The sequence below is a fragment of the Ambystoma mexicanum genome, chromosome 13, assembly GCF_040938575.1.
Source record: "Ambystoma mexicanum isolate Mex_15411 chromosome 13, UKY_AmexF1_1, whole genome shotgun sequence".
In the NCBI taxonomy this organism is placed as follows: Eukaryota; Metazoa; Chordata; class Amphibia; order Caudata; family Ambystomatidae; genus Ambystoma; species Ambystoma mexicanum.
Window position 1 is genome coordinate 87,635,723 of NC_090938.1, and position 12,996 is coordinate 87,648,718.

The 12,996-nt window shown below is 46.7% G+C and overlaps 1 protein-coding gene across 1 annotated transcript in view; it reads left to right on the plus strand.

The window, feature by feature from the left end:
• Positions 1–12,996, plus strand: part of LOC138520913 (cytochrome P450 2A13-like) — a 314,460-nt gene that overhangs the window by 213,130 nt on the left and 88,334 nt on the right. Inside the window, exon 4 of the mRNA XM_069633340.1 lies at positions 6,704–6,864. Within this exon, the coding sequence (XP_069489441.1) occupies positions 6,704–6,864 (161 nt within the window). The remainder of the gene's footprint in view (positions 1–6,703; positions 6,865–12,996) is intronic.

Below are 12,996 nucleotides of genomic sequence, written 5' to 3' on the forward strand. Positions count from 1 at the left end.
CCTTGACCCCCTGATGACATCACATGAAGTGATGTCATTGGACCCCGCCCCGAAGTGATATTGCGGGAAGCGATGGAACACAACCTTTCACCCGTTGACAAAACAGGAAGTGGCATCACATAGTATTGTACACAATGAAAAATATGGTTACGATATCACTATAATGTGATGTACATTTCATCCAAGAATGGATCGCCATACGTATTGTTAAGATCAGTGTATATAGGCCCATATTACAAAATTACTGTGAATGCAAGCAGAGGTCCATGACCAAAATATAATGATGTGTTATTATATAGCACTTAAGCTTAAATGCTTTATATAGATAAAATGGTTCCATGTGATTTCATCGCCTGTTGTTTCATCGCCAGGCTTTTAAACGTGCACATTCCATCGAATGTGCTCATGTTTTTTTTTTTTTTGTGTGGGGGGTTCCCCCCAAAACCCCCACCCACACTTATTTTTTAGTATTGTCCACCCGCCCAAACCCTTATTTGCCCTTTCCCACTCCCCCTAAAAAATTCAATGATCACATACGATGTAATGTGCACGTTTAAAAGCCTGGCGATGAACCAATAGGCAATGAAACAACGTCGTACCAGAAAAAATATACAACCAATATCACCCAACCTGTGTTGGTACTCATTTATCGACCTCAGAAGGATGAAAGGCTGAGTTGAGGCATTTAAGCACAGACTAAATCAGTGACTCGCCCCCCGAAGTGTGATTGAAATAAACCTTTGATGAGTCTAGCAATTATTGTATAGAATTCCAGAAAGACACATTATTTGGTATTCCTATTCTTTCTTTTTTAGGGTCAGTGCTGTAAGTTTTAGACTTGTGGCACTCCTGTTCTTATTTTTCTTCTTTTTTTTTAAAGGGGCCTGAACAAGAAAGCCAGCCACTGCAGAAGTAAAGAGCCACATGGTGCTGGCCACAGCCCAGAAGCTTGCATTACCAATTTTTTTTTATTTTTTTAAAAAAGAAACGTTTTTTTCTTCTTTTTTTTTTAAGACAGAGGTCGCAAGGGAGACCACAAGGGAGACCACAGAGGTCGCAAAGGAGACCTCAGAGGTCGCAGTTGCGACCTCTGGCGACCCCTAAATGACGTTCCTGGCGCTCCTCTCCAGAAAGAACATGGCATGATAACCTGTTCTGAGATGAGAGTTTGTAGCACACACTTTTTGCTCACTGTACCTTTCACAGATGGGAAATATCCATTTGCATATCAGTCTTTGTCCCGCCCACATGGGCCGTCCAGCACCGAAATGCTATGGCAATTCCTCTCTGAACAAGAGTACCAACAGCAACCCCATACACGTGTTTCTGCCTTGTTGGGCCTCATCAGTGAGGAGAAGCTGTACCTCTCTGAGCACAGTGAGCAGGGAGTCCACGTCTGTTTGCCCCCAGGTAACTAAGGGTGACCATCCCCAAGTTCCTTGCAAATATTTCAAAAAAGGTAGCAGGCACTCCTCTCCAGAAAGAACATGGCATGATAACCTGTTCTGAGATGAGAGTTTGCAGCACACACTTTCTGCTCACTGTACGTTTGACAGATGGGAAATATCCATTTGTATATCAGTCTTTGTCCCGCCCACATAGTCAGTCCAGTACCAAAATGGTATGGCAATTCCTCTCTGAACAAGAGTACCAACAGAAACCCCATACACGTGTTTCAACCTTGTTTGGCCTCATCAGTGAGGTGAAGCTGTGCCTCTCTAACAACCACTGAACAGGTTATCATGCCTTGTTCTTGCGAGAGAGGGGAGCCTGTTACCTTTGTTGAATTATTTGAAGGAACTTGGGGTTGGTCACCCTAGGTTACCTGGGGGCAACGAGACGTGGACTCCCTGCTCACTGTGCTTAGAGAGGCTCAGCTTTACCTCACTGATGATGCCCAACAAGGCTGAAACACGTGTATGGGTTTGCTGTTGGTACTCTTGTTCAGAGAGGAATTGCCATAGCATTTCGGTGCTGGACTACCCATGTGGGCGGGACAAAGACTGATATGCAAATGGATATTTCCCATCTGTGAAAGGTACAGTGAGCAAAAAGCAGATGGCTGTGAACTCTCAATGTGGTTAACAACTACTGAACAGGTTATCATGCCTTGTTCTTCCGAGAGAGTGGCGCCTGCTACCTTTTTTGTATGGTTTATATAGGAAACCATACCCATCAACTAGATGTAGTCATCAGCAATATCCGTGGCCCTATGGTCCTCTTTGGGGAGCGATGTGGCTGAGGTAGCACCTTGACCATTGGGCGTGGCTGCTGAGGATGAGTCCCAGGAGATGATTGTGGTGGGGGACACCTCAGCAGCGGTGCAACAAAGTAATGCCACACAGGAGTCATCCAGGTTGATGGTGGTGGAGGTGGAGGAGGAGGCCATTACAGGCCGGCCCATGGGGTCAGGTGGGGAGGATCGATGAAAGTGTTCATGCTGCAGCCCTGTCCCAGGGGCATGAGGATGTACACTGCACCATGAAGGTTTGTGCACAAAAAACTGTTTTTGAGCCATCTGCTTCTAGAGTGCCCACCTTCAAAGATGCCTCCACCCAGACCAGCATCCCGATTCCAGCTGATGTGTCCATCTGGGATCCTTTGCTGCCCATGCTGGCTGGTCTCACGAGACTGCAGTAATTCGTGATGATGTACAGACTACTCAACATCAGCTTGTATGCCATCACAATGTGCTGTTTCTCCTCTTGGCCATGCTGAAACAGCACTACTCTTGGGTCGGCTCTGTGGGATGTTCCATGTTTTGGCCCCCACCTCCACTTCCTCCTCTGTGTACCAGTCATCCTCCATGGTGCCTTCCGGGCCACATTACAAACACAGCCCTCTGTGCACCAGTCCCACCACCGCCGCCACATCTGGTTGAGCTTTCCTCCCTGCCCTAGGTGGGATTCACACAGAAGGCAGTTGAGGCGGTCACTGTGCCTACACAGAAACCCACACAGGGACAGGCAATGGAAGGTCAGTGGGCACTTCAGGGCAGTGCAAGTGCCATATGACCTGACAACAGTCATCACAGCAGAGGGTGTAACTCTGTAGCTTGCAGTCTGCACCGCAGTAGCAGGTGGCACCCAAGACGAGGCAGCCGTTAACAGGAGTTTCTACCCAGAGAAGGCAGTTGGCAAAAGGGACATGGGAGGAACAACATGGGGCCATGTAGGCTTTGTCGTCTGTGTTTCGGAGGTAATAGAAGCAGCTGGTGGCAGAGTAACAGCAGGCAAGGGAAGCAGCGGTGATGGTGGTCAGGGCTGAGGTGGCACTGAGGCGAGCGAGGAGGCGGACTGCCATCCTGGAGGAGACTTGCTAGTCGGCAGAGGAGGCAGAGCAGCAGATGGTGGCCACCCTGCAAACCCTACAGAGAACAACAGAGGCCTGTCTCAGGAAGGAGGATGTTGCCTGTGACTCAGCCCTAGTCGAGGCATTCTCAGAGATTGGAGAGGACTAGCCTGCTGCTTTTGTATATAGTTCATTAGGATTAGGTTTCATTTTTGTCTTTGTTCTTGTTTTTTCCCTGGATTATTTTAAGATTTCCTTCCTTTTATTGTGTATGTAGTTCTATTTTAATACTGTTTTTGCATCAGTTCATTCCACTCTTCATACAGTCTATTTGTCTGTGTACACATTTACTTATTTCATGTTCTACCAGTTCATCTGTTCATTGTTAGTCAAGTGCATTGTGGCCTCAGTGTGTGTGTCCTGTTGGAGCAGTGATGCTTGATCGGGAAGAGGTGCACATGTGCCTGAAATGTAGGAGTGTGGCCAACAGGTGGTTTGAGGGTGCACTGGATGATTTTCTGATTCCATTCCGTGTGCTGGGGCACTGCATGTTTGCCATCAGTGTGTTGGTGTTGTTGGATTGAAGGTTTCAGTTGTGTGTGGGGTGGTGTACATACGGGTATGGTTGTGTTGATGTATGGATGTGTCATCGTCGTTTGTGTGGTCTCTCATTGGCGATGGATTGCCACTTGTTCATGTGTATTGCCACATGTTCCACATGTAATTGTGTGTTGGCTCTGGTGTCATCTCCATTGGATCTGAACATCTACTAATGGAGGTGGTGTTTATTGTGCGTTGATTTCATTTCAGGTCCACTGTTGTTTGTGAGTTACCATGGCACCTGCCTGGGATTGTGTATGTGCGCATACTTCCTTCACTGTTCTGTGTAATTGTCATTGTGTGTGTTGCATTGAGAAGTGGTCTCACAGTGTATGTGTGGCCTGATAGTCCATGGCTGTGTCATCCCCATGTCATGGTACCCCACCCACACACATACTCAGTCACGCACTACCTGCTCACATGTCATGCATCACCTCTGCCACTGGAATGCATCTGAGTCCCATGATTGATGTTTCAGTGTGGCAGCACACATTTCCTGTCTCTCTGAGTCACACAGTCACAGACTCTCTGACTGGCTTCCCATCACCCATAGAACGGCCTTTTATAATTATGTCCCTGACAGGTACTTTGCCACACTACCTCCCTGGACACCTTTGCTGTAGCTGAAATGCACACAGTCATTCTTTGTGAATATGCATTCACTTACAGTGCTTTAAGGCCAATGCAATGGCAAATGGGCACTTTACACATGCCACTTTGCATTGCATTTCCATGTCACATGTAAATGAGGGGGCCACAGTGTAGGTGGTAGAACAGTGTGGTGACCAGTTAAAGTGCTGCAGATGCTAGTTTACCAGAGAGTGACAGAAGATGATCCAGTCCTGCATTCAACAAAGGTGCATGCAGTTGATCGTGTTGATGTCAGATATGTTGCTGGTTTACTTCATGGTGGAAGCAGACCAGAGGAGTTGAGGTAAGCTGCAGATCCATATTGGAGTGGTAGGGTAGCAGACTGTTAGGGGACTGTTGGGACTGCCTGGGGTAGTGGCAGGGTTTAGGGGCCTTTTGGGTGGTGTCCAGACTAGTGGGTGCTGCCTGGGGTAGTGGCAGAGGCCAAAGGGGCATGGTGGGGGGGTGTCGGGACTTGAGGGGACTGACTGAGGTAGTGAAGGAGGTCAAGGAAGCACTGCGGGTGGTGTCTGAACATGAAGGGGCTGCCTGGGGTATTGGCGAGGTGAGGGTGCCTAGTGGGTGGTGCCTGGACTTGAGAAGGCTTCTTGGGGTAGTGGCAGAGGTCAAGGGGGCCTGGTGGGTGGTGTCTGGACTTGAGCAGGCAGCCTTGGATAGTGGTAGAGGTGAAGGGGCCTGGTGGGTGGTCTCTGGACTTGAGGGGGCAGCTATCTCTTAGGGGTGTAGTCCAGCAGTTTGGGTGCCTTGAAGATAGGGGTGATGATCCCAATTTTTGCCAGGGTGCAACCATGATTTATGGGGGATTGCGCACGCAGTTTTGCTGGGGTGCAGCCTTAATTTACAAGGAACCGCATGCAGTATCGCCGGAGTGCAGCCTTGACATATGGGGGATTGTGCATCCAGTTTCTCCGAAGTGCTGCCTCGACTAACAGAATTGCAGATGCAGTATCTCTAGGATACAGCCTTGACTTATGGGGGGATCGCACACATTTTCACTGGAGTGCTGGAAGGTGCAGCAAAGGTGGTTATTCGTTGCTGGTTTTGGTTTGCGTGGGGGCATGTTGTGGACATTCCGACCTTAACTGAATTTTGTTTGCCCGTCAGGTTAGTTTGCCCCTCCCCTTCCATGAATATGCAGATTGAGCAAAGAAACCTTTGTGCGCTGTTACATGCAAAGTCATTTTCTGCGCAAGAGACTTTGCAGGTTTGCATGCGCTGTCTATGAATCGAGCCACTAGTTTTCAAAATTCATTTTTTACATGATAACTTCATTCGAAATTCACCAAGTTCTTTGCATTGCATGATTTTTCTGATGTGACGACCAGGTTTTTGGGAAATGTTATGCACTTTGATGAGTTCAAAATGTACTCAGAAAATCGTTTTACAGGGTCATGTAACTTTGACAATGGTTTCACCACAACAGCCCTATAGTCTATACAAATATAGAAACATGATGAACTGGAGAGAGAGGTGCACTCTAGTTCCCTGCACAGTTAACCTACTCAGCCACTGATGTTCTCCTTCTACGGGTTTCTGTGCTCTTCGCATCATCAGGTAGGAAGTATTAGCTAGCAACTCACAGCAAGTGCAGGTGTTCACAATCAATGATAATTCTGCTGCAAGGACTTTTGTGAGCTGTACTAATCAGGTTACTAAGGAACAAGCTCACACACAGACCCACAGTGGGGAATCGGGGGGCATAGCCCACAGTGTGTAACTCCAAGCAGGGCATATGTTACCCCGGTGCAGCACCCTATTGGATTGTGAAGATTCCACCGTTCAGAAACCCATGAATATGGTGAACAGGAGAGAGGGCGCACTTCGGTTCCCTGCATAGTTAACCTACTCAGCCACTGATGTTCTCCTCCTACCAGGTTCTGTTTTTTATTGACGTGCCACAAATGTTGCTGATGTGGTGCACATTTTCTAAATAAAGATTGGTGCTAACATTTACAATTTTGCCTGGCTCCACTTTTTAAACAATATGATTTCAGTCGCCTAAAGAAAATGTTATGTGTTAGGTTTGATTATGCTAGCATGAGTTAAGTAAATGTGTATCCTCATCATTGTAGGTAAATAGAGAGGTTCTAAATGTGATTAAAATTATCCTACCCTATTAATCAAGTTAAGAATAATATGCTTTTTTTCTTTCATTGAACAGGTTTGCCTTTTGACCCATCCTTATACACGACTAATGCTGTTTTCAATGTCATCTGTTCGATTCTTTTTGGGAAAAGGTTTGAATATCATGATGAGGAGTTCTTGGAATTAAATGAGATGATCCATGAATGTGCTCTAATTTCAAGCTCTTGGACTAGTCAGGTAAAGTAATTTATCTATAAACCAATAAAACCAATAACTTGGTTTGGGAAACATTGACAAATTATCATTTAAACTTGTTCTGATTTGAAGAGCGTGCATATGCCTCTATGATGGCCAAATGCCCTGGGAGGCTGTAGGGCAAAGTCGGGGTGTGCTTGAGTGAATGGGGCTTCATGTGGCATTTATATTTGTTTGGAAGGAAAGGTTGTCAGGGATCAGTAACCAGACTTGGTGCAAGCTTTGGCATCAATGTTGGAGAGAGAACACTGTTCAATGTTGCTCTTTTGTCAACATGAGTGTTTGCAAGGATTTTGGTGGAAAATCCGAGGAGCCTGGTACAGCAATATCAGAGAGGTTTGGCTCTCAAGAAGGGAGGGGGTTGGTGTGCAGTAGCCAATTTAAGCTGCACATATCTTTGGTTATTGGACAACAGTGCAGAGAAGGTTCTGCCTGGGAGATATATACATATTTGTCCTCTCCACATGACATTCTACAAGACCTCTTCGGTAAATGTCATTCTCTGAAGTAGGCCTTGATGAACTTTCCTGCAATTGACTTGCACCATCTGATTTTGTGTATTAACCTCTGATGAACCTTTTTAAGAGTTTGGCCGAAGTGTGACCAAATGGCTTAAAGGGGGACACTTGATTGGCACTCCTATTCAATCTTGATACCAGAGTCTGATTCGAGAGTCAGATCTGGGAAATATATTTACATATTTAATTGCTTATTTATGACACACTCAATACCCAGAGGTTTCTGAGTGCAGACCCGGGGATCAAACCTGTGTTGATCCATTCCAAGGCAAGCTATCCTCCCGAGACAAATGATTAATAAACTGGAGTGCATTTAGAGTAGTTGTAGGAAGAAGGGCAAGGAAAAGTAATGAGTGATAGGGATTCTGTCAGAGAGTGACATTTATTATTTGTTTTGTTTGCACTAGGCTATGTGATTTGGTCTGGGAAATAAACACAAGTACCAACCTCTTATTTGAGCTTGCAGTTGGCACAGCAGACAATGTCCATCTCTGGAAGTGAGAAGCTGAAAGATGTGCCGTTAAGTGACACCACAGATGAAGAGTGGCAGGGGTCCCTAAACCTGGAAGGGCAGCTGCGGGAGAAGCCCACCCATCTGAATTTGCTTGAAAGAGAGCAGGAGAGAATCAGGCAGTTGGGTGACACAACATTCAGTCTCCATCTCTTGAAGTGGGTGAAACTGACAAGAGCCATCTGAGGACAACTGGAAGGGGGAGCTTGTGTAGTTTTGAAACCCTGACATCAGGATAGGCACGGATGACTACACCATCAAGTGTCTACCAATTGTAGTGTGCAGACAGGACATTTGCCCTTGTGCGAAACTTGGGTGGGAGAGTGGGAAAAGCAGCAACACTCTGAGGCCAGCTTTTTGGAGTGTCCCTCTCACATGATTTTGATGTGAGGGATTAGCAGAGATTCAGTGTGGTAGTAGGTGACACCAATCAGTGTTGGCTGTGTGAAGCAATTGAACAAGTCGATGCAATCAGGTAACACCTGAAAGGAAAATTGGGTGAGGGGATAATCTCTTTTTGCACATTGTGGGAGAGAGACATTGGGCCTCATTACGAGTGCAGCCGTAAGGGCTTAACGGCACCGGTAAGGATGACAGTGCCGTTAACCCCTTACTGCCGCATTCTGAGGTCCCTTAGCGGGTCCCACTAAGGCCGGCTGGTTTTACCAGCTGCCCTTAGCGGGAGCCGCTAAAGGACCAAGGAGCTAATAACGGGCCCGCTATTTGTGGGCCCATTATTAGCTCCTTCCCCATTCCCTATGGGGGCTCAAAATGGGAATAGGGAATGGTTTTCAGAATGGGGATTTACCGGGTCCTCCAAGGTTGGAATGACCTGGTAAGTCCCCATACCGAGAACCCGGACCCGGTATGCGGTATGGGGGTAGCCATGGCGCTAATAGCACCATGGCTACCTCCATACTCGTAATGAGGCCCATTTACTTGACTTGGCTGGGTGCGAGCAGCAGAGATACAGTGATGTTTCTGATAAAAAAAAACAGTCCTTACACTCCTACAGCAGCATGTGCTGTTTGCACTGGCGAGGCCAGAATTACATGTTGTCAATTGAAGATATCATCCAATTCACTTCCACACCCCTATCACAAGCCACTCTAGGTTATAAGAAAATGCATAGGTATTCCACCAGACGATGAACATCCAGCTGGACCAACTGAGAAGGTTGCACTTTCAGTTCCTTCCACAATCTTAGGAACAGAAGGGGGAGGTGTGTAGATCTTAACAACCAAAGATCACGGGTGAGCAACAGGGGCAGTAGCTGAACAGCAGGAGGAGTTGAGAATCCTTTCTCTCCATCTTCACCAGCCCGGTGGATAAGCCAGTAATGGTGAGGAGGCAGATGATGATCAAGGAAAAAGATTATGATCAATGCATGTAAGTCCAGAAGGGAATACACATGTGTGGTTGGAAAGCAGAATCGCTGAGGAGGAAGAGGGGAATAACACCACAGGTGCAAGGCTGTAGTATTACAAGAAGGTTGCACTTCATCTTCATTCAGTCTCTTCGACAATCAGCCTTCCTGGATGACTGTTGCCATCAATGGGCAGTATTCGCGGACACATGTGAAAGCTTTGTGAGCAGTGTGGGCATAGTGTATGGGAAGGAGAATCTGCTGGACACCCTTCCGAGTGACCTGGATATGTTGAATGCAGGTGGGTGATGAACAGGAATAGACAGAAAATATCCCCACTAATGTTTGCTTTCTATCCACTGGATACTTCACCTGTGGAAGGAACTATGGCCCATTACATTACTGGTACAGCATGACCAGTGGCACTTGTGCATGTTATGTAGAATCACAATGCATCCCATCCCCACCGCTGTGGAGTCTGAGAGAGTGTTTAGTGCAGCTGGGGTTATTGGCTTGAAGTGCCACATGTTGAACAATTGACATTTATAAATAGTTATAACATTGATAAATGTGAACAAGCACGTAATTGTTGAAGAAAATGCAATGACATGTACGCATAAAACACGTACAGCTCAGCGGATGATGATAATGATGATTATGATGATGATAACAATAATAAGGATTCTGATGATGCTGATGATAACAATGAAGATGTTGATGATGCTGCTGCTGATAACAATGAAGATGATGATGCTGCTGATGATAACAATAATGAGGATGCTGATTTTGCTGGTGATGCTGATGGTGATGATGAGGATTTGTTAACGTATACGTGTGAGACTTTGAAAAATGTAGGATGGCTGTTTGGCCTCCAAGAGACATCACTATCAAAGCAGCAGTCTGGCTCACCCACAAACACACAACCTCTACACAAAATGGAGCATGAAGTTCACACTCGGCATCACAGATCTCTAAGCCTCCTCTTTCTCATTTTCAATCGAAACGCCTCACCTCATAGGCCTGAACTAGCCAGCAGTCATGATCCATGCAATATATAAAACACTATGATGTGATGAACACGGCACAGTTATAACACAACAGGAGTTGCAGAGCTTGTTGCTTCTCTCAAATACTACTCCCCTCCTCCCCCCCACCCCAACCTGCAGTTTCTCATCTGTTTAGATCTGGCTATAAGAAATGTTTAAGGAATGTTAATTTGGGCATTCTGAACGGATACACTTAAGCAACATTGTTTGCCCCGAGCACTGACTCGCCTCTTAGAGAGCATTATGGTAGCAGTGATCCAGCCAACGGCTGTGCTATACTCCATTAGCACCCTGGGAGGTGCCGTCACCCAATGAGAATGCTTGGAAAGTGGGCTGTATTCATCAAGGTAAGCCAGCGTTCTGAGTATTTCATGTAATCTGCGATGCCCAGAGTTCTTTGGTTTCGAGACCACCATGAGGAGAGAGAAACTGAATCGGTGCACACCTTTTTTTAAAAATATATAAGTTAAACAAAACTTTTAAGAATGGTGTATGTTGTTGAGAGGCTTGAGTTTCCCTTTGCCATGAAGGTATGTTTTTTCCTTGGGATATGCCATTTGAACCCTAAAAGGAATGGGCGAGGTTGCCAATATGTGAAAACCAATTATGGGGCAATCACTATGAGTTATATAACAAAGATTAAATGCAATAAAAGATTGCCATCACTCCCCCATTGGTCAATCTGCTGGTGACATGCTATGTTATAGCTAGAAAGGCGTGTTTTGCAACCTTTGAAGGAAAACAAACGCTTTTCTTGCCTGCTGCTGCCTGCTGCTGTGTCCTGCTGTCCTGCGCTGGGAGTCAACAACAACTTGCGCTAAGTCACACGCTCGCTTCCAGGAGGAGGCGGAGCACCGTGGCTGTCACGTGAACAGTCACGTGACCTTTTTCTCGCCATAAAACACAGCCCAATCCACCCTTGCGGCGATAAGCCCGGCGGGGTAAAGGGTGCTGGCTGTTGTGCGGCTGTTCGGCGCTGGAGGCGCACAAGACAATGTTAGCAGATTGACGGATAAACAACATCTGGGTAATCTTACCCAGAGCTGAGATCGGAGACCGGCTGAACTCACTGCACCGGACAAACAAGGTGAGCTAATCCCGCACCCTTAGTAGACATTCAATTCTATCTATTTCTGAACGCCAATCAATAAGCGTACAACGCCAGATCCAAATAGTTTACCACCTGGGTGGGGTGCTGCCGGGAGTCTGCGGGGGGCCTGATTCCTTCGATCCCTAATCCCCCACAGTTCAGAGAACACTCTAAAACTGAGCTGAGCTAACCACACATCTGTAGAGTCTCGCGCACTCACACCAAAAAGAGAATGGCTGATACACAAGGCCATATTGGAAAACTTAATGCGGACCTATCAGTACCGACTAAAACGCTGTCTGCTGGCCGCATACACGCGGAAAGCTTGACACACCCACACACAAGATCACAGTTACGAAGATGGAACTCGCTGGCTACCTCATGTAAACCCCTACGGCGGCAGTCGACCAAGCTTTATCGCAAACCCGAATGCAAGTCAGACTGTGACGGTGACTGCACGGGGGAGACAAACCGTTTATCATCAGCATCTGACCCCGAAAATAGACAAGATCTAGACCAAGACTTAGATCAGATACAAACAAGAGAAGAACTACTGAAAATTCCTGATGATATGACCAATAACCAGCGACATACTATAAGTCTGCAGGACGCGGGTCAAAACCGGATAGCAAGTTGCCCAGCTGCGATAGGTCTCGCTCTCACTAACACAAAAGGAGTCCCAGAAAGTGATCCCTCAAGCGTACCCCTGAGCAACGATATCTGTGACGCCGAATCAGGCACGAATGGTTCTCCTTGTAAATTACCTCTACAAAGCGACAGGAGCCAGGTCTCGATCCACGACGAATGTAGCATTCTACCACAGGACACTGAGATGGAAGCGACGAAGGAAAGCCCATACATAAATAGACACGACTCCTCCACAACCTCCCCGAAGAGCTTACTAGCAAATGGAGAAGAGCATCTGCATTTAAAGCAAAAAACGGGACATATGGACGATTGGGTCGGTGCTTCAAACGATGATGAGGTCTTCCACCAAGCACATCACGACACAACTGAGACCCTTCGCATCAATGAGCCAATCGCTACGGGATCCAACAGGAGAAACTCATTGGAGGTCGTTAACAAGATACTAAACGACATCACACTAATAAATAAAGCACGAGGCACCACAGCAAAAGACAGACTGGTCACTTCGATCAAAGAGCCCAGTGTCACCGAGGCCATTGAAGATATTGTAGATGTAATGAAGGAGACCTTGGGAGCTCCGTCCCTATCACAATGGAAAAACGCCCATGGGAAACGCAGGCGCATCGACCACAGCCTCTCCTACCCTACCGTGTTCACAGAGAAAAGGCACAAAGATCCCTTCACAAACTTTAATGAGACCATCAACACCCCCATCTAGGCACGGAGGCCTCCCAGAGACGACACAATCACCCACCCCTCTTTCGTCATCATCGTCTGACTCTTCTTACTCAGAGTCACAGTACAACAAACCAAGCTGCCCCAAACCTCGAACGCACCAACTCCCACAAAATAAGTATGAGGAGTTCTCTTCTGAAATAGTCGGTTGCATAATGAAAGAGATTCAACCGCTTGTAATGTCCTCTCTTGCAATATCT